Source organism: Necator americanus, chromosome V, assembly GCF_031761385.1.
Source record: "Necator americanus strain Aroian chromosome V, whole genome shotgun sequence".
NCBI classification, from domain to species: Eukaryota; Metazoa; Nematoda; class Chromadorea; order Rhabditida; family Ancylostomatidae; genus Necator; species Necator americanus.
In genome coordinates this window covers 19,866,183-19,888,561 of record NC_087375.1, presented here as the reverse complement: position 1 = coordinate 19,888,561, position 22,379 = coordinate 19,866,183, and the positions used below count along the sequence as shown (strand labels likewise).

At 40.8% G+C, this 22,379-nt stretch overlaps 3 protein-coding genes across 6 annotated transcripts; all 3 read left to right on the top strand.

Moving 5' to 3' along the window:
* Positions 1–6,489: 6,489 nt before the first annotated feature.
* RB195_014479 (uncharacterized protein) lies at positions 6,490–18,168 on the top strand (the record flags this gene model as incomplete). 2 transcript variants are annotated; one of them, XM_064204777.1, is made up of 17 exons in its annotated part: positions 6,490–6,525; positions 6,643–6,688; positions 7,983–8,061; positions 8,247–8,334; positions 9,199–9,276; positions 9,328–9,411; positions 9,478–9,600; positions 9,683–9,802; positions 10,362–10,483; positions 11,900–11,975; positions 12,548–12,646; positions 12,712–12,780; positions 12,854–12,935; positions 13,127–13,257; positions 15,704–15,832; positions 15,898–15,947; positions 18,114–18,168. In XM_064204777.1, 17 exons carry the CDS (start codon positions 6,490–6,492, stop codon positions 18,166–18,168), a joined length of 1,467 nt encoding a protein of 488 aa, XP_064060658.1. The 2 variants fall into 2 exon arrangements, with proteins under 2 accessions (XP_064060658.1, XP_013294656.2); XM_013439202.2 differs by lacking the exons at positions 6,490–6,525; positions 6,643–6,688; positions 18,114–18,168 and having other exon boundaries at positions 8,012–8,061; positions 15,898–16,011.
* Positions 18,169–20,175: 2,007 nt separating this feature from the next.
* Positions 20,176–20,991, top strand: RB195_014478 (uncharacterized protein; the record flags this gene model as incomplete). 2 transcript variants are annotated; one of them, XM_064204775.1, is made up of 2 exons in its annotated part: positions 20,176–20,294; positions 20,390–20,588. In XM_064204775.1, 2 exons carry the CDS (start codon positions 20,176–20,178, stop codon positions 20,586–20,588), a joined length of 318 nt encoding a protein of 105 aa, XP_064060657.1. The 2 variants fall into 2 exon arrangements, with proteins under 2 accessions (XP_064060657.1, XP_064060656.1); XM_064204776.1 differs by lacking the exon at positions 20,176–20,294 and having other exon boundaries at positions 20,515–20,991.
* On the top strand, positions 20,942–21,271 carry RB195_014477 (uncharacterized protein; the record flags this gene model as incomplete). Of its 2 annotated transcripts, none has more annotated exons than XM_064204773.1 (1): positions 20,942–21,271. In XM_064204773.1, one exon carries the CDS (start codon positions 20,942–20,944, stop codon positions 21,269–21,271), a length of 330 nt encoding a protein of 109 aa, XP_064060654.1. The 2 variants fall into 2 exon arrangements, with proteins under 2 accessions (XP_064060654.1, XP_064060655.1); XM_064204774.1 differs by having other exon boundaries at positions 21,008–21,271.
* Positions 21,272–22,379: the final 1,108 nt, after the last annotated feature.

Below are 22,379 nucleotides of genomic sequence, written 5' to 3'. Positions count from 1 at the left end.
TGCTTTTCCTGTGATGCATTACAAAACCTATCTTAGCTGAATTATTCCGTTTGTAATCGACCCATGGTTAACTTCTGTCATTTTGATTTGTGCTAGTGTCGCAAGTAACCTGTGGGAGCATGCAGGCCACTTACAGATTTCATTCAGATGAACTCAGCTGAATACTATGAATTGTCAGTCTGAGCTAACAATCTCTGTTTTGTATACGCTGACATTGTGTGGCGTCACGTGTTATCAGACGGTGCTTGGCTTGTGTGCGACATAGAAAACCCAAATGCAAGAATCTTCCTCATTGATACAACAATGAAATGCAAGAATTGAACTCGAATTTTTTTGAAACTTCCTGAAGTATTGCAACATTGTTTAGTGGAATTTTCGCTTGAAACCATGTAAGGGAACTAGAAGAGAAAAAAATGTGGACTCTGGGGTATTCTTGTCGCTCAAGGTGGTTACAAAGGGTGCCCGAGGAACGGCAGTACGGACATTGTGATACGTAGGAACGGTAATACGGACATTGATTGTGTACTATACATTTCAAAACTTACTATTAGCGCTTTAGAGGGGTTGTGGAAATTTCCGATGCTGAATCTTTCCCCATAGTGGATAAGTTCAACGAGGCAGTTCTATAGTATAGTCGAATCAAAATGACCTATGAAAGAAGCTCGGTGAAATGGCGTTTGCGGTGCGGTTGAGCTGGCGGTTGTGATCGATTCGCACGCCTGCGACTGGAGACATCAAGGGTTCCGCTTCAGTCCCAACCGCTGGCTCCGCTGCGATTCGGCTTCTGTAATTGCATCAGGCTTGAGATATAGTTTTGACACAATTATATGACAACGAGGGCGGTGTAGCGCAGTCGGTTAGAGATCACTTGTAGCCACACGGTCGAGGGTTCGAAACCGCTCTAGTGCAAACCAAGCCTTTCATCTCTCCGGGTCGATAAATTGGTACCAGACTTGTCTGGGAGGATAAAAACACTGATTTAATCATCGGCTGGCCCCCGCAAGTCATTGTATTGGCCAACACGCGTTCGAAAACCTCAACGATTACGAATTCCACTAAAACGCGTTGGCGGATCCCAAGTGGATTGATACGCCGGTGACTTTATCTTTATCCTTCATATGACAGCGAAAACGGAGAAGGTTCCCCACAAATCTAGAAATGAGATGGATCGGGACCTCCAAATTGGTCAGTTTATCTGACGAATCAACGTCCTACACCTATCTTGCCGTTGTAATGTGAATGTAAATGAGTGGAATCGGATAAAATGTAGATGGGGTGGTTTCTCGAAGTAAATAACTGAATCAATCGGACGCCTAAGGCGTAAGCATTAGACTTGGAGCATTTATGACATGTGAGCTAAGGTTACTAAGTGAAAAAGTTTGGGCGTGGAGAAATAAGGGCGCCAATGCCCCCCTCCCCCAACTACATTTTCCCCTGCAGTCTATCACTTCCATGGTTTTAGATCACTATTTTACGTGTTCATTCAATCATTTGTCCGGGTGTGATGAGTTGTTTCGTCAGGCAAACTGGTCAATCTGATGCTTCCGATTCACCTTTCCCGGATTCCGTATTTTGCGTCTTCGCTGTGATACTCGCAGACTATGTTCCGATTTCTATTTACCAGATAATCCAACATCGAGCTAAGTGCTACCTTTAAGGTGTAACGTATTGGGAAAGCCATTGATAGCGGTTTCTGCGGTTTCTTTGCTCAGATGTCACGAACAAATTCTTTTTGTTTCCATCCCTATTTTTAAAAACGAATGATAACGCAGCATACCACAAATCTGAGGTGGTGCGGGTTTCAAGTGGAGTATTCGTATACGGTATCGTAGATTATTGAGAGAAGGGTGATTCCGTCCTTTTCTTCCTAATTGCCGTCAAAAATGGCCCGGAAGATACGGCTTCAAGCGTTCCGGCGCGCTATTTTCTACAAGGAATTCGATTGGAGCGCGCCAGCCGTGCGCACGCGCGCATCTTCCGGGCCGCTTTTTCCGGCAATTAGGAAGAAATGGACGGAATCACACCCCTCTCCATAATCTACTATCCCATGTACAAATACTCCACCTGAAATCCGCACCACCTCAGATTCGTGGTATGTTGCCTTTAATCCAACCGAATAAATGCTCTGTGGATGATAAGTGGGACTATGTTGGATGTACAGTTACAGAAAAAATCTACGTGTGGATAAGTGCGTCACACAGGTTTGGTCTTCATCGAGTTGTCACTGCACCTATGTGCATCAAGAAATCAATCAAACAGTACTGGATAGCGTGATAGGAAAGAAAAGCACACCAATAGTTCTGTCCCTATTGTACCTCGGGATCCTCTAAGACTGCTGCTCAAAGATCTTCTCAAAAAAGACTATCCTGGTTGCAGGATCTGTTGCAGAAATTCTTTCAATGTCAAGCAGCATTATATAAGTGCTCTTGTAATAGTGATAATCGAGATGCACAACACACTTATATACTCATTTTCGCTTTGCTTCATGAAGTACTAGTTGCGGCACTTATAGAACACAAACATATAGTTGGGTCAAAACGACGTGAAGCACGGACAGTTGTGTGAGCGGGACTCAAGCAAGCGCGGTGGAGCGCAGCTGTTGAGGTCGCGGAAGAATCTCCCTGCAGCCACCCATCTCTGCAGTTCGCCATGATCCCACCTCGAGTCCAACCGCTGTCATCACCGTTCGAGTGCAGCCACTTGGGCAGGTGTCCGTGCTTAACGTCATTTTGGCTGGACTATATACACTTATATATCGATACGATCGAAGATACACTGCACTCCGATGCACCCAAATCGAACTGTATCTGGCGTGGCCGTTTGAAGAGAATCGTGGCGGCAACTTCGACTGTGCCAGTACTGCACTGGGAGCACTCGGAGCGCGAAAAAGGTTACGGAGCACAATTGAGTAGCTGAGTCAGTCGGGGTCCAATGACCTAAGCAACAGTTCTAGAGGATCCACGACATGTAGGTTGAAGCCACTAAGTAAAAAGGAGGACAGAGCTGGAACTACTACTGTTTTAACTTTACTAAATCTTCTAAAGAAGGGAAAAATGCAGTTGTGGGGGCCACTCAGTGGCGCCCTTCTGGACAATCTGTCTTACTTTTTTCTCTTAGTAACTTTAGCTTACATGTGATAGATCCTCTAAGACTAATGCTTAGATCATAGGATAAACTAGATACGATACGATCGTATCGTAACTAGTTATTTACTTCCAGAAATAAGGGCACCACTAAGTGGCCATCCCCAACTACGTTTTACTCCGAAGAAGCTTACGAGAAATAACTAACCAAGTCATATCATGTGTTACTTCCAAAGAGGAAAAAAGAACCGAAAATGAATTCCATAGGTGAATGAATTCCATGAATTCCATTTCCACGATCACTGAGCATGCATGCAATAACTTTTGTTTTCACATTTTCGATTTGTATTCGCAAGTTGGTGGCCCTAAATAGGGCCGTTGGGTTAGCCCTTACAAAGGCTGTTAACATTCGTCTGCTTCGCGACTTTACTTCCGCAGTTGGGGCAAAGTCGCTCCTTCCACAGCAATCCACGATCAGCGAGCCATTCGCCGAATTCCTCCTTCGACTTCGATGCAGGCTCCGGCCAAGTGGTAACCAGTAATCTGAGTGAAGTTACGAAGAGTCTAGAAGAGTTACGAAGAGTCCAAGTTAGATGCACCGATTAAGCAAATGGAATGATTTAACGACGAGAACGGTTAACGTGTTCTATGGACGTCTTTGCGCCTGTTGTGCTCTATTGCCCTTTTCACGCTCTGAGTGCAAGTACAGTACTGGCACAGTCGAAGTTCCCGCCACAATTCTCTTCAAATGGTCACTCCAGATACAGTCCGATTTGGATGCGCCAGAGTCCTCCCCCCAACGACATTTTACTCTAGTTACGTTGTTGTGGACAGGATCCATCGCACACGGGAGAGAGAGAAAGAAAAGGGAGAGTCACAAATTTCTTCAAGTTCTTTTACGTAGTTCTGAGAATCATAATCACATGAATGAACTTGAAGATGACGTCAAAAATGTGTTCTACTGTGGGGGTGAGGACATGCGTACTGTGATTGCTAAGAAAAACGTTCGCAAACGTATTGTAGACTGATGACACAGCACGTACACGGTGCAGGTTACACCGAGCTCTCTCTACAGTATGCGAGAAACCTCAAACTCTTTTCTTCTTGTACTTTTTTGTAGTTTTTGATTATTTGTCGCACAAATAGGGTTATATAGTATTAACAACTACTCTTCCATTAATTTCATTGTTCGTTTTTTCCTAGTTTGTAGAGATTTGATACCTATTTACTTCGCTTCTCGTTTTTTTTATTTTCGTTGCTTTTTTTGCTTACGATTTCCATCTTTCTTAGCCACAATATAGAGAAATTTTCCCTAGCAGTTCGAACGTTCTCTTGTCTTGAAACCTCGGCATATTCTGTCTGTGTTTTGCAATAGTGTGCCTGCACAATTTTTAGATGGAACTTTTTATTTGTCTGACCTTACGGCTTTTTCGCCGTCTTCTAAAGAGGTCTAAATAGAGAATGATTGGAGCAGTGCTACGTTTATCCCGTCAAGTGCCACACTACCCTGGCTCACTGATTCGATAATCGTTCAGGATAATGAAAACATAACCCATGTACATTGAAAATAGTCTTACGTATAGTTGCACCGGATGTGGTGTGGCTGGTTGCACGCACTTGTCACTCAATGTACCAGCGAATGAGTATTGCTGTGTGCAGATCACCAGCGGCGATATAGATGATTTGATCTGCACTCACAATATAAGGCAGTCATAGGCCACACAGCGGTAGAAGTGGCAAGAACTGATAAAACGCTAGGGAAAGGGGTCGTAAGGGAGTGTGCGGTGGCCAGTTGTGAATTGAGGATAGCATGATAACCACAAAAGCACGAAAGTAATCAAACTAGCAATTAAATAATTACATACATTACAAAATATCACAACAAATAATATTAAATGATTACATTAATTACGAATACTATATTTAGTTTCAGGCGTAGGGCAGTAAAATGGAGGCCTCAAGATTTCGTTTTGGCAATGCCCAATGTATTGACTATGTAATAATGAGAGCACGCAGGTTCGACACCCCACTGAGGCAAATTTTTGCAAAAGAGATGGAAACTTGAAACAACTTCTAAAAAATGAAGAGTTTAATTTGACATAGCTTGCAGCAGTTTAAATGTGAATTTAACAAAATTTAATGACCAAAAAACATTAGATCCTATGCGCATTGTTAAGTCTGGGAGATCTCGAATAACTTCGTCATAAGAGGACCGAAAGAAAAAGTCGAGGTAGTATTTGAGAGAAAAAGGTTTGCCTTAAAATACAGTCACATCGTGGTTTTTTCTACTTTCTGGTTCTTTTTGGAATTTCCATCTCTCCAGGGCCTCGCTGTTTTCCCAAATTTTTGATGGGACAAAGATGGTAAAAATGCCATTTTTCCCATCCCTGTGCCATCAAAATTAAAAAGGCTAGGAGATGGAAAAAACAGCGATATGACTTTTTAATTGATTTTCTTGAGCTGTAGCCAAGATTGGTATTGATCGCCTTTATTAAACAACCAATCTTGGCTACAGCTCAAGAAAATCAATTGAAAACTACGTTTCAACATGCCGAGATTCAAAGACAGTCGAAAATGGGCAATGCTCAGCGATATGACTGTTTTTAGGGCAAATCTTCTTCGCCTAAGAACTACCTGAACCTTTTCTTTTGGTGGTCTTATGAAGAAGTTGATCGCGATCTCCCATACCTAACAACGTGCACACAATTTGAGTTTTTTTTGGTTATTAAATTTTGTTAAACTCACATTTAAACTGCTGCAAACTACGTAAAGTTAAATTCTTGATTTTTTAGGTTTTTTTTTTAAATCAAGAAGAAAATAGTTCCTACGGGTTTTCCGCATGCTGTACAGAGAACTCTATGTTCACCTTCACCGTGAATGTGTTGCGTTGTCATGTTACGATACGTTTTGTGCCGACTGGATGTATAGTAGGGTGAAAACGACTTGGACCTCGGTGCAGTTGCGTAGTTGCGTAGGCGGCTGCATTCGAAGCGGCGCGATGGAGATGGTGGTTAGAATTACGAACGAGACGAGGCCCTTGTTAGCACCGCCCATAGCTACAGTTGCGATGGTCCCGTTTCGATACTAGCCGCTGGCTTCACCGCCTCGCTTCTAGCACAGCCAATTATGCAACAGCACCTGTTGTTTTTACCCTGCTATGTCAATACTTATACGTTGTATCGCCAACACATTGACGACAAAATCACTACTTACATAATCTTACTTATGCACTACTGTACGAGGAAAAAAAATCAAAAACTATTATAAATAAGGAGGGAAAGAACAATTAGAAGAATATTGCAAATGAGGGTAATACGATACACGATATACCGAGAGCAAAAAAAAATGATCTTTGAGATGTCGTATCCCACGGAAGTTAAGAAGGCGGCCGTTAGTCTGTTAAAAGATGCTCTTAAAGGCAGCATACCACGAATCTGACGTGGTGAGGAAATCCGGTGGAGAAGCTAGAGTTAAGCTTGTAGATTGCGGGATAAATGACGGTACTGTTCATCATCTTCGTGATCGCCGTAAGAAACGGCGTTTTGTAAGATGATTTCAGTTGCAGCGCGCCACTCCTGTGCACATTCAACTGCGATCAGCCGAAGGTCAGTGATGTCTTCTCAGAAGCCTATTCAAGTAGAACCAGTGAATAAGCTGCTAAGGGAGCCGAAACGTCTGCATAGAGGAGCGTTCTAACGTACCTCGTAATAACCAAAGTTATTCCCATGCGGTTTCTTGTGACGATCAAGGGAGATAAGCGGAACCACCCTTGATCCCGCAATCTACAACCTTATCTCTAGTTTTTCCCGCCGATTCCCTCACTAAGTCAGATATGTGGTATGACTCTAAACAGTATTTGAACTGTCGGGTACTACAGCCGAAATTCCACCAAATTGCCCGAACCGGATTTTCGCAGGCACGTCAACGTAGACTTGAATATATCGATATCGCTCACCATGGAACGCATACCGCGATCGGGGTAATGGCCTAAATTTCTTATTCTTGGAACCACATTGCTGTACGTTGTCTTCTTATTTATGCGATAATTCCGTCGCATTTCTGTATCAAATGCGTACAGGACCTTTCCGTTTTTCATCTATTTCATCGGGCTTTTTCAAACACAATCACTCTAAAACTTTGCGTAGGGGAGGCACCAAAGTATGATGTGAGGTTTCTGGCTTCTATTCTTATCAAGTGTCATCGAACGGTGTTGTTTTTTTCCGCTTGTGGTTGACTCAGCACTTCCAAATATCCTTTCGAGTGAACATGATACGCTTTTTGGAGAATGATCTTGACCTCCACGATTGATTTTTTCCATGTTCATTACGAACATTGCACTACAAGCCATATATATGATTCCCAAATAATTTTCACTTAGGACAAATTGTCATACACGCTATAAGTGGGCGTCGAATGTTTCAGTTACACTATGAGCTACTATGATAGAGACACATTCGCTCATTTCTTACAATCACTCAGTAATTGTTCTCTGTATTACTATGACCTTGTTTTTTAACACTTTTTTGCGCCAATTTTTTTTTTCTTCATTTTCTCCTCATGACACACATTCTAGCAGCAGTTAACTTAGGTGTACGCGATGCTTTTTTTTCCTTCGCCTTTCTAGATTACCGGGTCTGTCTGTCACTTATAGAGTGTAGGAATAATTGAATAGCTAGACCTGCTTCCGTTTGCGTTATTATATCGGGAATTCTTCCACCAGGAGTAAGATCGAAGTTTATGGCCGAGAATTCGACCATCCCAACATGAAATGCAATGTAATTAGGACAAGGTTCTGACGTAGTAGAGCCGCTCAGCAACTTCGAAATAATTGAAAACGCGATAAGACCGCTTCACTTATCAGTCTTCGTCGACCAAATGAACAACGTTTTTGTCTTTTAGTAGAGGTCAGATTGAATGACTGCGGCACAATGTCGATGCCCTTCGGTAAAACTGTTGTGTTCGTGGTAACTTTCACCAGGTAGGGTTTTCGAGCAATAATTGTTATAAACGTTATAATATGCATATATATTATTATATACATATACACATATATATATATATACATATATATATATATATATATATATATATATATTATAAACGTTTATAAACGTGAAACGTTAATGCATTCTTCGTTCAATGATGAAGTAGTGACAATTCCAGCTATGCTCTCTACCATTCGGCAAGAAAAACATTGAGTGGTGTGAAATCGTCTGTGACGGAAGACTGGTTAGATAACGTTACTCACAATGTAAGTCCTGTATTTTGTTTCCGCCCTCTTTGTTTATTCGTGACTCGTGACTTTGAGTTAATTGCAATTCACCAGATTATTTTTTGCTTTATTACGCTCTGTAGCCGTGCTCAAATACGATTTGTCTCCGTTCCTAACCTTGCACTTCCTTGAAGTGAACCACTGCCCCCATCTTATGATTGTTTTTTTAATAGTCTATGACTGTTTTCCTTGAAGATTTCCATTGAAAAAAAGAAAGTAGAAGTTGATTTTCATCAAAAGAACCTACTGCAGTCGAGTTTTATTGTCCCGGAATTTGACTATGGAAAATCATTGATTAGACCATTTTGAAGGTAGTTCTGGGGCAGATAATGGACGTCTTGTATTTGTGCTAGTAAATGTTGGTATAAAAAAGGGCCTGAAGATCGGTGCATTAGCGTAAGCGGCTGCGCTCGAAGCGGTACATTAGAGTTAACAATACATTTACTTACTTTAATGCTGCGTGCTGGGCATAATAGGAAAGAAAGGAGTGATTTTTTGCTCCTGTCTCCTCAGTTTGAAAGTGATGCTATTAATTTAAGCGATGCAATTTCACACATAGTCGGATCAAAACGGCATGAAGCACGGTGCTCGAAGCGGCAAACTGGAGTCAGCAGTTGGCACCGAGGCGGGACCATCGCAAACTGCAGCGGTGGGTGGTGTCAGTATCGGTTCCGGTACGCTCCACCGCACCGCCTCGAGAGAAGCCGCGTACGCAATTGCACCTGCTTCATGTCGTCGTTTGTCGCTATAACTAACCAGCATTCCTTGAAAAGGTAAATAAAAAAAGTGAATAGTGAGTTTTTGTGATATCTTTATCCAAGGATTTTCTCACATTTTTTTCAGCCACTTTTCGATAGTGGGGCTCAGGCAAAAACATTTCTTGGAACACTCGATGCAGTATTTATGACTGCATATGCTACGGTACACTCTACTTTTGCACTCTCATCTTATTGCGTACATTTTTGGTTTTAGGGACTCTTTTTCTGGGGATGGTTGGGTGATAGATCAAATCCGAAATATGTAGTAGTGACAGGTATGATGGGATCGGCGATCTTGGTATGTTTTGATTGCCGTCATCTTTGTTATCTGCCTCCGTGTTTTTCCTAATTCCCCTACTTTTAGATGGTACTGTTCGGAGTGATACCAAAATGGTACAATTTGTATAATGTAACGTATTATGTACTTACGTACACGCTGTTTGGTTTTGTACAAGCATGTGGTTGGCCCAACGAAATCGCCATAATGGTGAGTTTTTTCAGTAGACTCTATTTGCCGCGAGTCGTTTCTGAAAAAAAAAAATCTGCGCACCCATTGGTTGGACTTTCAGGCCAATTGGTTCGGAAAAGCAAATCGCGGTTTTGTTATGGGTTTGTGGGCATCATCTCAGCCAGTCGGCAATGTTTTCGGATCTTATCTCACGGCAATCATTCTGCCACTTGGGTATCAGGTCTGTTTGCAAGACTTTAGCGCCACTGTGATCTCCAATTACTCTTTCTCTCTCTTCTTTACGATGAATCTGGGGGTGCCCGCAAACTTAGTCCAGTTTAAATTCATAATGTAGTGCAGTGTAGTTGATATTTCTTCTTTCTTCCTGTTAACGTAGACAAGCGCAGAAAATTGGAAATACGTTACTCTTGTTTAGCCTATGACTGTCGAGCGAAAAATTCGGTAAATTTGCTGTTGTGGTAAAATTTCAGTAAGTAGTGAAAGCAGATTGTGTAATTGTACAAAACAATTTTGTTTCGCTGACCATTAAGACAAAGTGGTTGTATGTACAAATTCAGTGTTCATGCAGTGTACTACGTGCAGTTTTCTAATTTTCTCCTGGGTGTTTAATGTAAAAATTCAGTGTTAATGCAGTGTACTCCGTGTAGTTTCTTAATTTTTTCCTGAAAGTTTATTTTCAATCTTTTATACTTAGGTGTCTGTTTTAAAGAGTTATTCTTATCTATTAAATATATATATATATCCAACAAATGATTTTTACGCCTTATTGCCTGTTTTAGACCACGTTTCTTGCTGGTGCTTCCCTCATGCTCGTTGGAGCCGTTGTCGTCATGTTATCGATCAGTGTTAGACCGAAGGAGGAAGGGTACTTTGCAGTGACCGAAAGTAACCGAAGAGAAAGGTAGATTGACTGACCGATGAGGGTTTTTGCAATGAGGGCTAGAATTAGTGATTGTGATGTGAATTTGTGATTTGCATTTCTACGAAGCTCAAGTCGATCGCAGGTATAGGGTTGACGATGGATTTTCACGGTTTAGATTAGCCCTACTTATTAAAGGGTGCCTGTCATGATACTGGCGACGTTGGATCGCGGTGGAGAGTATAGGGTTTGAGGTATAGGTTACAAGTATGAGTGTGGCTCCGCCCACTTTCACTTAAAGGCAGCATACCACGAAGTGGTGCGGATTTTAGGTGGAGGATTTGTACACGGGATAGTAGATTATCAAGAGGGGTGCGATTCCGTCCATTTCTTCCTAATTGCCGGAAAAAGCGGCCCGGAAGATGTGCGCGTGCGCACGGCTGGCGCGCTCCAATCGAACTCCTTGTAGAAAATAGCGCGCCGGAACGCTTGAAGCCGTATCTTCCGGGCCATTTTTGACGGCAATTAGGAAGAAAAGGACGGAATCACCCTTCTCTCAATAATCTACGATACCGTATACGAATACTCCACTTGAAACCCGCACCACCTCAGATTTGTGGAGTAATGCCTTTCATGATCGTGGAAAACAGCGTGAAAGCGGAAGCGGCCTTTGTTCCTACAAGGTACGTTAGAACGTAGTATCCTTATACAAGCGCCGCATCCACGAGGGAGTGGTCGATAATCATTATTCGAGTAAAACCTTCAAAACTACTCAAGTAACCATTAATTTGGCTGCTGGGAGGGAGGAGTAGAGGTGCAGAATGTGTGCAAATCTTAACGTACTTCGTAATAATATTTAAACATTGTTTTTCAGGACGATTTGGGGGCACTGAGGTCATGCTCATACCTGTAATCTACACCTTTAAAGGCTTCATAACACGAAGTTGAAGGTATTGAGATCTCTATACGATCACGCTCATCTCTAAATTATCCCGAAGAACGGCGTGGGAAACGGCTTTGTTGCACCGAATCCCCTTACGTAGGACCTAACGACATGCCGCATATGCGAGAGCAAGCAGGTGCTGCATCAGACAGCGAGCGGGAGAGGCTGCAAGAGCACCCTACTGATCCGTGTCGCCATGTGCCCCATAATGAAATTCCACTCGGCTACGCCGTTTCCCAACCAGCTTTTCTTTCTTTTATCCGCTTTTTTCTATATTCAAGGGAATTGCGTCTGATCGCGATCATACTCGTGAAGTAAAGACCTAATTGTATCTAGTTGTGGAGAAATTTTATGATATACGGGCCTTAAATTATCTAGTTTTCTTTTGAACCAGTCCATGCTTCTTGAAACAGTTTTGTAACTGTTCACGTTAATATTGTTATAGTAAGTACTATATATTTTATTGTCCATGGTTTATGTCTACGCTTTAAAAATTACTAAATCTTATGTTTCAGAAGATCTACTTCTGAAGAAGAAACTGGAGAACCCATAAGCATTCTCAAGGCTATTCTACTACCAGGAGTTTTAGCTGTCAGTTCTTCATCTATTTATTTTTTGAAATTATTTTCTATTCAAATCATCGCATGTTTAGTATTCGTCAAACCTTTTTTTTATCTTTTTCACTCGGCTGTTAAAAAAAAATAGTTTAGAAATGTTTTTCATGAGGCTTTTGCGTGACGATTATCGTGACCTCTGTAATCAAACACGAAATTATTTTACTAGATCTGGCTATAAGTGTAACCATGTTTACATGATTTCAACTGTAAAAGAGTTTGTTTTATTTAGCTGTATGTATTGCTATCTCATCAAAAGTCGCAGATTTCCATTTCTTTCAACTCGAATTTAAATTTTTCTCTCATAATTTCTCCAGATTTTGTGTAACTAATCACTTTTCTGTGTGGTAGTGATTGCTAATACTTTGTGTTCCTTTCCTGGGCCTCGTTAAATACTGATTTTTGCAATTGCATGGGCGGCGGCTCGTTGTGGAAGCATTTGGCCTTTGCGTTCTTCATTTCTTGTCTTTGCCTATATTGTGTGTGTAGTGGAAAATATTCACATCCATATTTCTACAATTGTTTTACATTTAAGTGGCGTCATTACAGTATTGTCTATGCAATGCATCCCTTAAACTTGTTAACTACGCATTTTTCTTCTGGCTTCCACTGTATCTTACCGAGGCTTTCCAATGGGAAGAAGCGAAGGTGCATGATCTAAACTCTAATTTTTTGCTTATTGCTTATTCGATGGAAAATTCATAAGCTTCTAGGCAGATGAATTGAGTATATGGTACGATATTGGTGGTATCATTGGAAGTGTTGCTGGAGGGTATATTTCCGTAGGTCTTCTATTTTCTCCAACCGGTAGCTGGTTGGTTAGCCATTACAACTGGACATTTTGATTTGCTTAAGGATAAGATGGGGTGCCGAACGCCGCTGATCGTAGTCATGCTGGGAGCATCCGTGGGGGCATTATTTGTGTACTCTCATGCAGGTTCGTTTCTTACCTTTGAAGTGAAATGTAACCAGTTTTATTGGGATTTTCCCGTTGGTTTTAATAGACGATTGTATTTAATAGTATTTTATAGTTTTATTAGACGACGAACGCCCCAATATAATTGACTGCTGAAAGCCGTTGAGGAGCGCGATCCACATGACAATTTGATTGAGTTGAAATGATTTCAGGTCCTACACTTGTTTGGAATGCTTTTCTCATGACCATAGTGGGTGTTACAATTTCTGGTCCGTACAACCTTATTGTGGGCACCATTTCCGTCGACTTAGGATCTCAACCAGCTCTAGCTGGTAATGCTAAGGTGCGGTCAAAATTAATGAAATCTTGCTTTTGTTCTCCCAGGATTTTTTTGACGAACATTTCCTACTACTGACACTCCGAAAAATTTTTCCATTTTTTTTAAATTTCCTGTCGTCTTCTTTTCTTCCTGTCTTTCGTTTGGACATCCTTTTAGGAATGAGAAGTGGGCGGTAGTGATTGAAGGATTGCATGATAATCAGGACGAAATACTACGTAGTATTAGATAATTACATGCATTATAAAATATTACAGTAAATAATACTAAATAATTAAATAAATTACGAAATATTATATTAGGACAGTATGGAAGCTCCAACATTTTGTTTTAAAAATATATAACGTTGACAATATAATAATGAGAACAGCTGGTTCGACTCGACGCCGCACTGAAGTAAAATTTTGCAAAAGAGATTGGAATCTGAAACTATTCCTAAAAGTGAACATTTTAATTATACGTAGTGTTCAGCAGTTTTAAGGTGGATTTAATGGAAATTAATTACCAAAAAGCTGGAATTCTATGCACATTGTTAGACCTGAGAAATCGCACATAACTTCGTGATAAGAGGACCAAAAGAAAAACTTTAGGTAGTTTTTTGGAGAAGAAGGTTTGCCCTCAGAATCTGTCATATCGTTGTTTTTGAAATCTCCTAGTTTTTTGGAATGAAGATGGGCAGGTTTTAAAAATTTTCGGCTTTATTGAATTTTTCCCATCTAAAGTTCGAGAGAACCAGACGGACCGGAGAGGAGAAATTTAGCACATATGGATTTTCTTAGTCCTACTATCTGAATATTGTGTGATTTTTTGAAACGCATTCTCGTTTTTCTAGAATGGGAAAACTTGCCGAAACCTCGATTTTTGCTCCGGAAAAAAGAAAAAGATTTTAAAGAAATCTAGTAACTTATTATTATTATTATTATTATTATTATTATTATTATTATTATTATTATTATTATTATTATTATTATTATTATTATTATTATTATTATTATTATTATTATTATTGTTATTATTATTATTGTTATTGCTATTGCTATTGTTATTATTATTATTGTTATTATCATTATTATTTAGAGCGTACCATCTTCCACTATTATGAAGCCGAGGATTTCCTTTTTCAGATCCTATATCTGGAGGGTTACAGGGTCTTTCTGTTTTTTCAAATTTTCAACGGGACGAAGATGAGGAAAATGGCTTTTTTGTATCTCATCTAGACTTCATAAAGATTAGGAGGTGGAAAAAAGCAGTGATATGACTATTTTTAGGACATACCTTTTTCTCTAAAGTAGCACCTAAAATATTTCTTGTGGCCCTCTTATCACGAAGTTATTTGCTCTCTCTCAGACCTAACAATGTGCACGGAGCTTTTTTGGTCATTAAATTCGATTAAATTCACTTTAAAGTGGTTTCAAATTTCTATCTGTTTTCAAAAATTTGACTCAGCGGTTGTCGAACCTGGGTCTTCCCTTTGTTATATTGTAGGAACAAAATGTTGATTTTTTCGTTGGTTTTTTTTTCGTCGTTCCTCTGTGATTCGACCTATGACCGTGACTCTTTTCTTTTTTTCTCATTAAAGGATAAAGGATAAAGTTTCTGGCGTTAATCAATCCGCTTGGGATGCGCCCCCACGTTCACTTCAATTCAGAATCGTTTGAGGTTAACGAACATGTAACTGGCCTATACAATGACTTGCGGTGGCTAGCCGATGTGTGAAGTCAGTGTTTTTATCCTCCCAGACAAGTCTGGTACCAATTTATCGACCCCGGAGGGATGAAAGGCTTGGTGAGCACTACGGCGGATTCGAACCTCCGATCGATCGTGCAGGAAGCGGACCTCTAACCGCTACACTACACCCGCCCCCTTTTTCTCATTATGTCCTTCAATATTTGAAAATATTTTCTAGAATTTAGAATAAAAGTAGAATACAATAAAAATGGAAATATTTAAATACGAAGGTCAAGAACATTTGAGCATATTTGCTTCTTCTACTAATTAGTGTTTTTTCGCTTCTGTCAGCTACCGATTTTCTGGTTTTCCATTCGTTCCTCGGCTAATTTCGGACTTTCCAAACACATGAAGTTTCAATATGTTGGATTGGCAGCAACTGAGGACTGTAACAGGAACAGGAAGTTGGAGAAGAAGAAGAAGGGGTCGTATTCGAGAGGGTCGTGTATCATCACCATGCCTGACCTTGAGTTCGATTCCGCCCTAGTATCAACCAAGCCTTTTAGCCATTCGAGGGTGGTCGGGTCCACCCTCCACCCCCAAGTCATCGTACGCGTTACGGCTAGGTACGCGTTCGTAAACCGCAAATGATTCTGAATTGAAGTGAACGTTGTGGGGAGGCGCATCCCAAGCGGATTGATTAACGCGAGAGACTTCATCCTTTATCCTTTATATGTTCAGTTGGACTTGTGCTCCTCTTCATTATTGAAGGATTTCATTGAAGGCTATGGCAACGGTATCAGGATTAATAGACGGCACAGGATCTGTCGGAAGTGCATTCGGTCAAATATTTGTTCCAGTTCTGCAAAATAGCTTTGGTTGGAGATCTGTGTTCTATCTCTTCATGACCTTGGTCAGTTCTTTTTGACTAGAGAAAACCATTATTTTTCGTTTGTTTTTAATCATTTCTTATTCCAGAATCTTTTCGCTATCGTTTGCATCATGAGGCGTTGCTTGATCGATCTAAGGTCTTTACTATCCACTTCTTCAGAACTAACTCCTCTTCTTAACGAAGAACAAATTAACGAATAGTTTTTTACGTGTTTTATACATATTTTATTTCTTTCCATTATTATGCCTCGTACGGTTGCTGAAAGAAGAGGGCGAACTTATAACTTTGAAAATAATTTTTTTTCCGGCATAAGAGAGCTCTTGGAGTGTTCTAATACTTGTTGTGTGTTTCATTTGTTCACTTGTCCTTGTTCTCAATACATTTTCTTTGTCTAGCAAAGTTCTAGCAAAGTTGTGGTTAAATTTAAGCTTGACACTTAATACCACGCTAACAATACTATTACGGTTATTTCCGATGAGTTCACTTACAGGTCAGGTAACTAACTATATCAACGATGTTTCCACGCTGCAATAGGTTAACAATTTGATTGTCGTCATAAAGGTGTTTGACTTCGAGATTTTCGCAGAGGTGGATAACGTCCTAGTTATGATTAATTTTTTCGCTTTCCTACACGTTAACAGAGGGAAGGTGGTCGCTATTTTGATCTATGTCGCTTCCTCTGTAAACAACTGAGGTAGGGAAAGACATTGTGAGAACAATTTAGACCAACGCAGCAGATGTGGGCTCGCCTTTGAAATTTCTATAGACGAACAGTGAAGAATGATAGTTTCCTACAGAAAACTGTTTATTATGACGAGGGATTTCCCATCACCAAGCTACGAAACATACGAAGCCATTATAAGGTTATGTAACTTCAAATGAACAGTGAATTCCTTGTATCGATTTTGAAGCGAATGGATGAAAATAAACGAAGGCCCGCGTATACGAGTATGATTACTGCCTGCTCTATTTAGGTAGCCCTACTTATACTAAATGCAGTCAGGCATTTGAGTAGATGCTCTGAGCACATACGAACTATATAACTTGAACAGTTATATGTGAAAGTTACTTAGATATTACAGAAAGATGCACGCTACCAGAGCGCAACTCAAACAGATCAAATAGCTGGAGGGAGTGTGGAATCCTTAGTAACAACTCTCCGTTTCGTTACGCTGAACAGCAGGGCATACGATCACGTAGATAAGCAGTTCACGCGCACAGTCTATATGGGACACTGATGAAAGATACTAGCAACCACTCCAGGCAATAATACCAACCCGGTGATTAGGTCAAGTGAGTCAAGAAGCGAATAAGCTCGATATTTAAGGACTACTAGGTTCAGTACCCCGTTGTTGCATCCAGTCAGATCTGTGGTGTAGATATCTCTATATCATTTAAGATGTAAGATAGGTACGTTTCCGTTTTAGAGCAGTAAAAAATTGCAAAGCAGTTGGAAATTCGCGATCCCCGTTCGTTACGCTCTGTTTGTGTTTTCGACTGTGCGACGGGAACCTTGCCATTCATTAGAATCCAGCGATTAGTTAGTTTCTACTCTTGCAGATATTCGGGAATTCAGCCTAAGTCTTCATCTGCCAAGTAGCTTCACATCACTACCACACTTTTAGGAGGGAAGGATAAGGCAGTGGAACCTGTCCCACCACTAAGAACAAATAGATCAACTTTGGGCAGCATTTGCTGCGAGGGTATTCTCTCTTACTTAAGAGGAAATTCCTAGAAAGTAAAGTTCTGTGGGGATTCGATTGATGTGTAGAAGGAGATCCCACCTGCTGTCCATTGAGAATTTGTGCACCTACGTATATGCTCTACTGGAGGGTCTGATGGGGTGACATTAAAATGCAGAAGAATGAATTTATTAAATTATCTTCTTATTTCTGCGAATTATTTATTTCTTTATGCAAAAGAATTTGGATCTATGCTGTGGCTAATTCAGATTTTTATCTTCAATAGTCCTTGAATACTTTGTGGAAACGAGCACAGAATGGTATCTGAAGAACTTTCTAGAATCTAAATACCACTACTAAATCAGCAGTGTTTTTCAAAATTGCCTAGGTTACTCTTTTTTGCAGAATTGAGAGGCAAGGTAAAGGAAAGGAACCGTAGTGTTACTCTTCATCTTCTAAATTAGAAGACAATTTAAAAAATATCGTTGAACTACTTTTTTCAATTGTTGGAGTTAAATTTTAAACAACATAAATTTATACCAAGAGTGTGATATATTTTGATTTTGTGTAGGAAAATAACTCTATTGTAAAAATATTCTTATGATGTGTTATTATTTCAGGTGGCTCTATCGCTGTTGGCTAAACCCATCGAAGGTGGTGCCGGAAAAATCATAGCGGAATACAAATGATCATTCACTGCGATCAGATCATGTCATTGCGTCATCACGCTAATCTGCATTTATACACATAATGAAAGATAACATGAGAGCACATATACATTTACAAAACAACTTCACACATCACTAATTCCTAAATTTATCGGAATTTCGGAAAAAAAAATTATTAGTAGAATTAATGTCTAGATATTTACAGCTGTAACAAAAGTCTCGATTATCCTTGTTCCTCAGCACTTTGATTCAGTCGTACATGGCATAGGATCATCTGTTGGCAGTGACATAGGTGCTGACTGTATTCAAAGGCAGCATGCCATGAATCTGACGTGGTGTGGATTTCCCAAGGCAAGCTTCTATGCGGGATAGCAAATTGCGAAAAACTACTTGGTTCTGCTCATATCTCCGTGATCGTCGTAAGAAATGACATGGAAATCGCTTTAGTTCCTACGGGTGCGTTAGAACGCGCCTCTAGGAACACGTTCCGCTGCCCTCAGCGGTACATTCATTAGTCTAACTTGAGTAGGCAGACGAGGAGACCAATATTAATCCCCGAAGACTCGCTCGTTGATGAGGGTAGCGCGTTGCAGTGCAAGCCGTCATAAAAAAAAGCTGCTGCTCCCTATGCGTTTTTACAGCGACTGCGGAGAGATGAGATGAGATGTCAGAGAGTGTATGTCAAGCAGAGAAGTGCGGGTCTTACAAGAGATGTGTCGCGTTCACTGAATTTTGAAGAATTTGGAAGCTGACGATACATAATAGCTAATTAGTGAAAGTCTGTGTTTGGCAGTTTTCAAATGTAAATTCTGCACATTTGCGAATATTACATCTCTGTGAACAAAAGATTCAATAAGTTAAAGGCAGTATAACACGAATCTGACGTGGAGAGGGGATCCTCGCAAAACCTGGAGATGGAGTTAGAGATTGCGGGTTCAGGGGTGGTTCCGCTCAGCTCTCTGTAATCGTTCTAAAAACGGCGTGGGAACCGCTTTAATTCCTACGAAGAACGTTAGGACGCTCCTCTATGTATACGTTCTGGTCCCCTCAGCAACCTATTCATATGTTTCACTTGAATAGGCAGTCAAGGAGAACTCACTGGCTTCCGACCGCTGCGCAGCTGGATGCGGCGCTTGTACAAGGGAGGCGCGTTGCAATTGAAAAAGTCGCGAAAAACGGAATTTTTCATGCCGTCTTTTTACTACGATTAGGGAGAAATGAGCGGAACCACCTCTGATCCCGCAATTCACGACCCCGCTAGAGTTTGTCCATAGGAAATTCACACCGCGTCAGATTCGTGAGGTGATGCCTTTAAATAGAAAGAAAAGATACAAATCAGGATTTCTTCTTATAACAAAAATTATATGGGTCCTCTGGATTGCCCTTTGCTACCTTCTTCGCGCTTACTTTCCATGCTATTGGAGTTTTAGAAATTGGTCTGAGTGTTAGAACTCGTTTTATATATGTAATTACCTTGACACTCATCATTCATAGGAAGTTATATGGGAACAAAAAAAAAATCTACTTTTGAAAGTACTACCATCGTCGCTTGAACAGTAATGAACATGGAAATGATCTTGTAAGAGTATCGTCATATTAAGCAATCATCAATGGCGATTTCATTTTCTATATGTATTGCTTTGCTCCACTGCAGTTTGTGAGGAAACGCAGAGAAAGACGGTTCACTCGGATAGACAAGATGTTCGGGCTTTTATGCACAGACAAGCAATTAACATTTACTTATATCCATATAGTGATTCGGATAAACAGAAGCATAACGAAGTAGTCCACTTGGTGATCCTAATTAACCGAAAAGGCGTGTTCTCGCCACATCCGATTGCAATCGCATGAGCATCTTATGGTCGGTGCTTCCCAGGGAGCGCGAACTTCGCAGAATTCTTTGGGGAATCACACCAACTGAAATATAGATTAGGTAAGGAACGAAAAGCAGAGTATTTAGTTGATGGTGATTAACCTCATTTCAAAACTCATAGAGGTATCGCGAGAGCCCAAGATGCCGCTGTGTCCCACTCTCATCGTTTTAAAGAAAGCCTTTGATACAGTTGAGACCGAAGCGGTTATGGAGGCCTTGGACAATCAAGGCGTCCCTAGTCCATATATAAAAAATACTTCGTGAGTTGTATAGCAACTTCACGCCCGAAATTTCCCCATTCTACAATGATTTCACCCAAAATATTCAGTGCCACTCTCTAGAACGCGATGTGAAGATTGGAATGGGATGACATGGGAGCGAAAGTTGATGGCCGGCATTTACACCATCTTCGTTTCGCTGATGACATCGTCCTTATAACAACAAGCATAAATCAGGAGGAACGGAGGCTGGCCGAATTTGATGAAACGTGTGAAAATCGATACTCAGCTGAACCTAGACAAGACGTTGTTTATGAAGAACGGATGGGTTTCTGATTCCCCATTCACGCTCAAGGGAAAAAAACATCCGGATACTCCAGCTATGTATGTATATCTATGTCGGGAAATCAACATGTTGAACGACCTGAACTCCGAGCTGGGCACAAGGAAACGAGCGGCTTGGGGAGCATTCAAGAGCATCGAGGATGTAGTGAAGAGGACCAAGAACATCCGGCTCCGTGCTCACCTATTCAACACCACCGTTCTTAATGTTCTGACCTACGCTTCAGAAACGTGGGCATTTCGCAAGCAGGATGAAAATACGATCAGCGTTGTAGAACGCAGAATTAAAAGGGTGATGCTAGGAATAACCCGCTTCACGCAACTGAAAAAAGGAATTCGAAGTTCCTATGTCACCGATCAGAAACGCTGCCGCATATGCCAAGGAAAGCAAAGTTAGGTGGGGCGGACACGTGATGCGTTTCAACGACAACCGTTGGACCACGGCTGTAAGCGATTGGATACCACCGTCATCAAACGCACCGCAGGAAGACCGCCGATCTGATGGTCAGACCTCTTCACGAAGTCCTTCAAAGAAGAGTATGACGCTCTTCGAGTTCCTCGCGAGAAGAGATGCCACTGGACAACACTTGCGCGCGATCGGGACAAATGGAAGTATTACTGGTGCCTGCTCGAGTAAATCGATGAACAACGGGAGCACAGGTGATACAGGGGATTAACCCCATGAGGATGCACCTACGCGTTTGTCCTCGCTTCAGAATTCATGGAGGGTTCATCAACGCGTGTGCAGCAATGGTTTGTAGGGGCTAGCCGATGTGTCAAGCCAGCGTTTTCATTCCGAATGCTCATTCGGAATGAAAACGCTGGCTCATTTTTCAGCCCCTTCCGTCCTCCATTTGGGCTACTTTACTATGGTTTTGCTTCTCTGAGTTATTAAATATATGCTAATTAGTGAATGGTAGTCGTTCGTCTGTCTTACAGGTGTGGCACCAATCTATCGACTCCATAGGAATAATGGACTTAGTTGGCACTAGGTTTTGTATCAGTACGGCTCGTAAGCAGCTTTATAAAGCTCCTCTACATTCAAAAAATCGTCAAAATATTAAATTATAGCTTTGTTCTGGTCGAGAAACGATATTCCCTCGAGTACTCCAAGAACTGGATCAGGAAGCAAACTGGTTATTTCCCACAAGTTACGGGCATGGTGACACAAAATTTGAGCTTGTCCTGAGCTTGTCAAGACATTGTTAACAAAATTTGGAAAGTAATGCGGCAACGTCCCTGCGGCAGTTCTCTATTGCTGCTAATTCAATATATTGGGAATTTCATGTGTTTCAAAAAGTCGAAAATTAGCCGAGGAACAAATGGCAAATGTGAAGATCGGTAGCTGACAGAAGCGAAATAGAAATAACATTTACTAGAAGATGCAAATTTGCTGAAATGCTATTGAAATACTGGTATCGAAATACTTTCATCTTTATTCTATTCTATTTATACTCCAAAATCTATTACTTATCTTCAAATTGTGATTAAAGCACATAATACGATCAAAAATAGGATAGTCAGCTGCATAGGTCGAATCATGGAGGGATGAAGAAAAAAAAGCAAAAAAACAACGTTTTGTCCCTGCAATATGACAATGTGGCTTCCTAGGTTCGACTCCCGTCTGAGGCAAATTTTTGCAAAAGAGGTAGAAACCTGAAACAACCTTTAGAGATGAAGAATTCAATTTTACGTAGTATACAGCAGTTTAAGTGTGATTTTAACAAAAATTAATGATCAAAAACATCAGATACTACGCACACTGTTAAGTCTCGGAGATCGCGA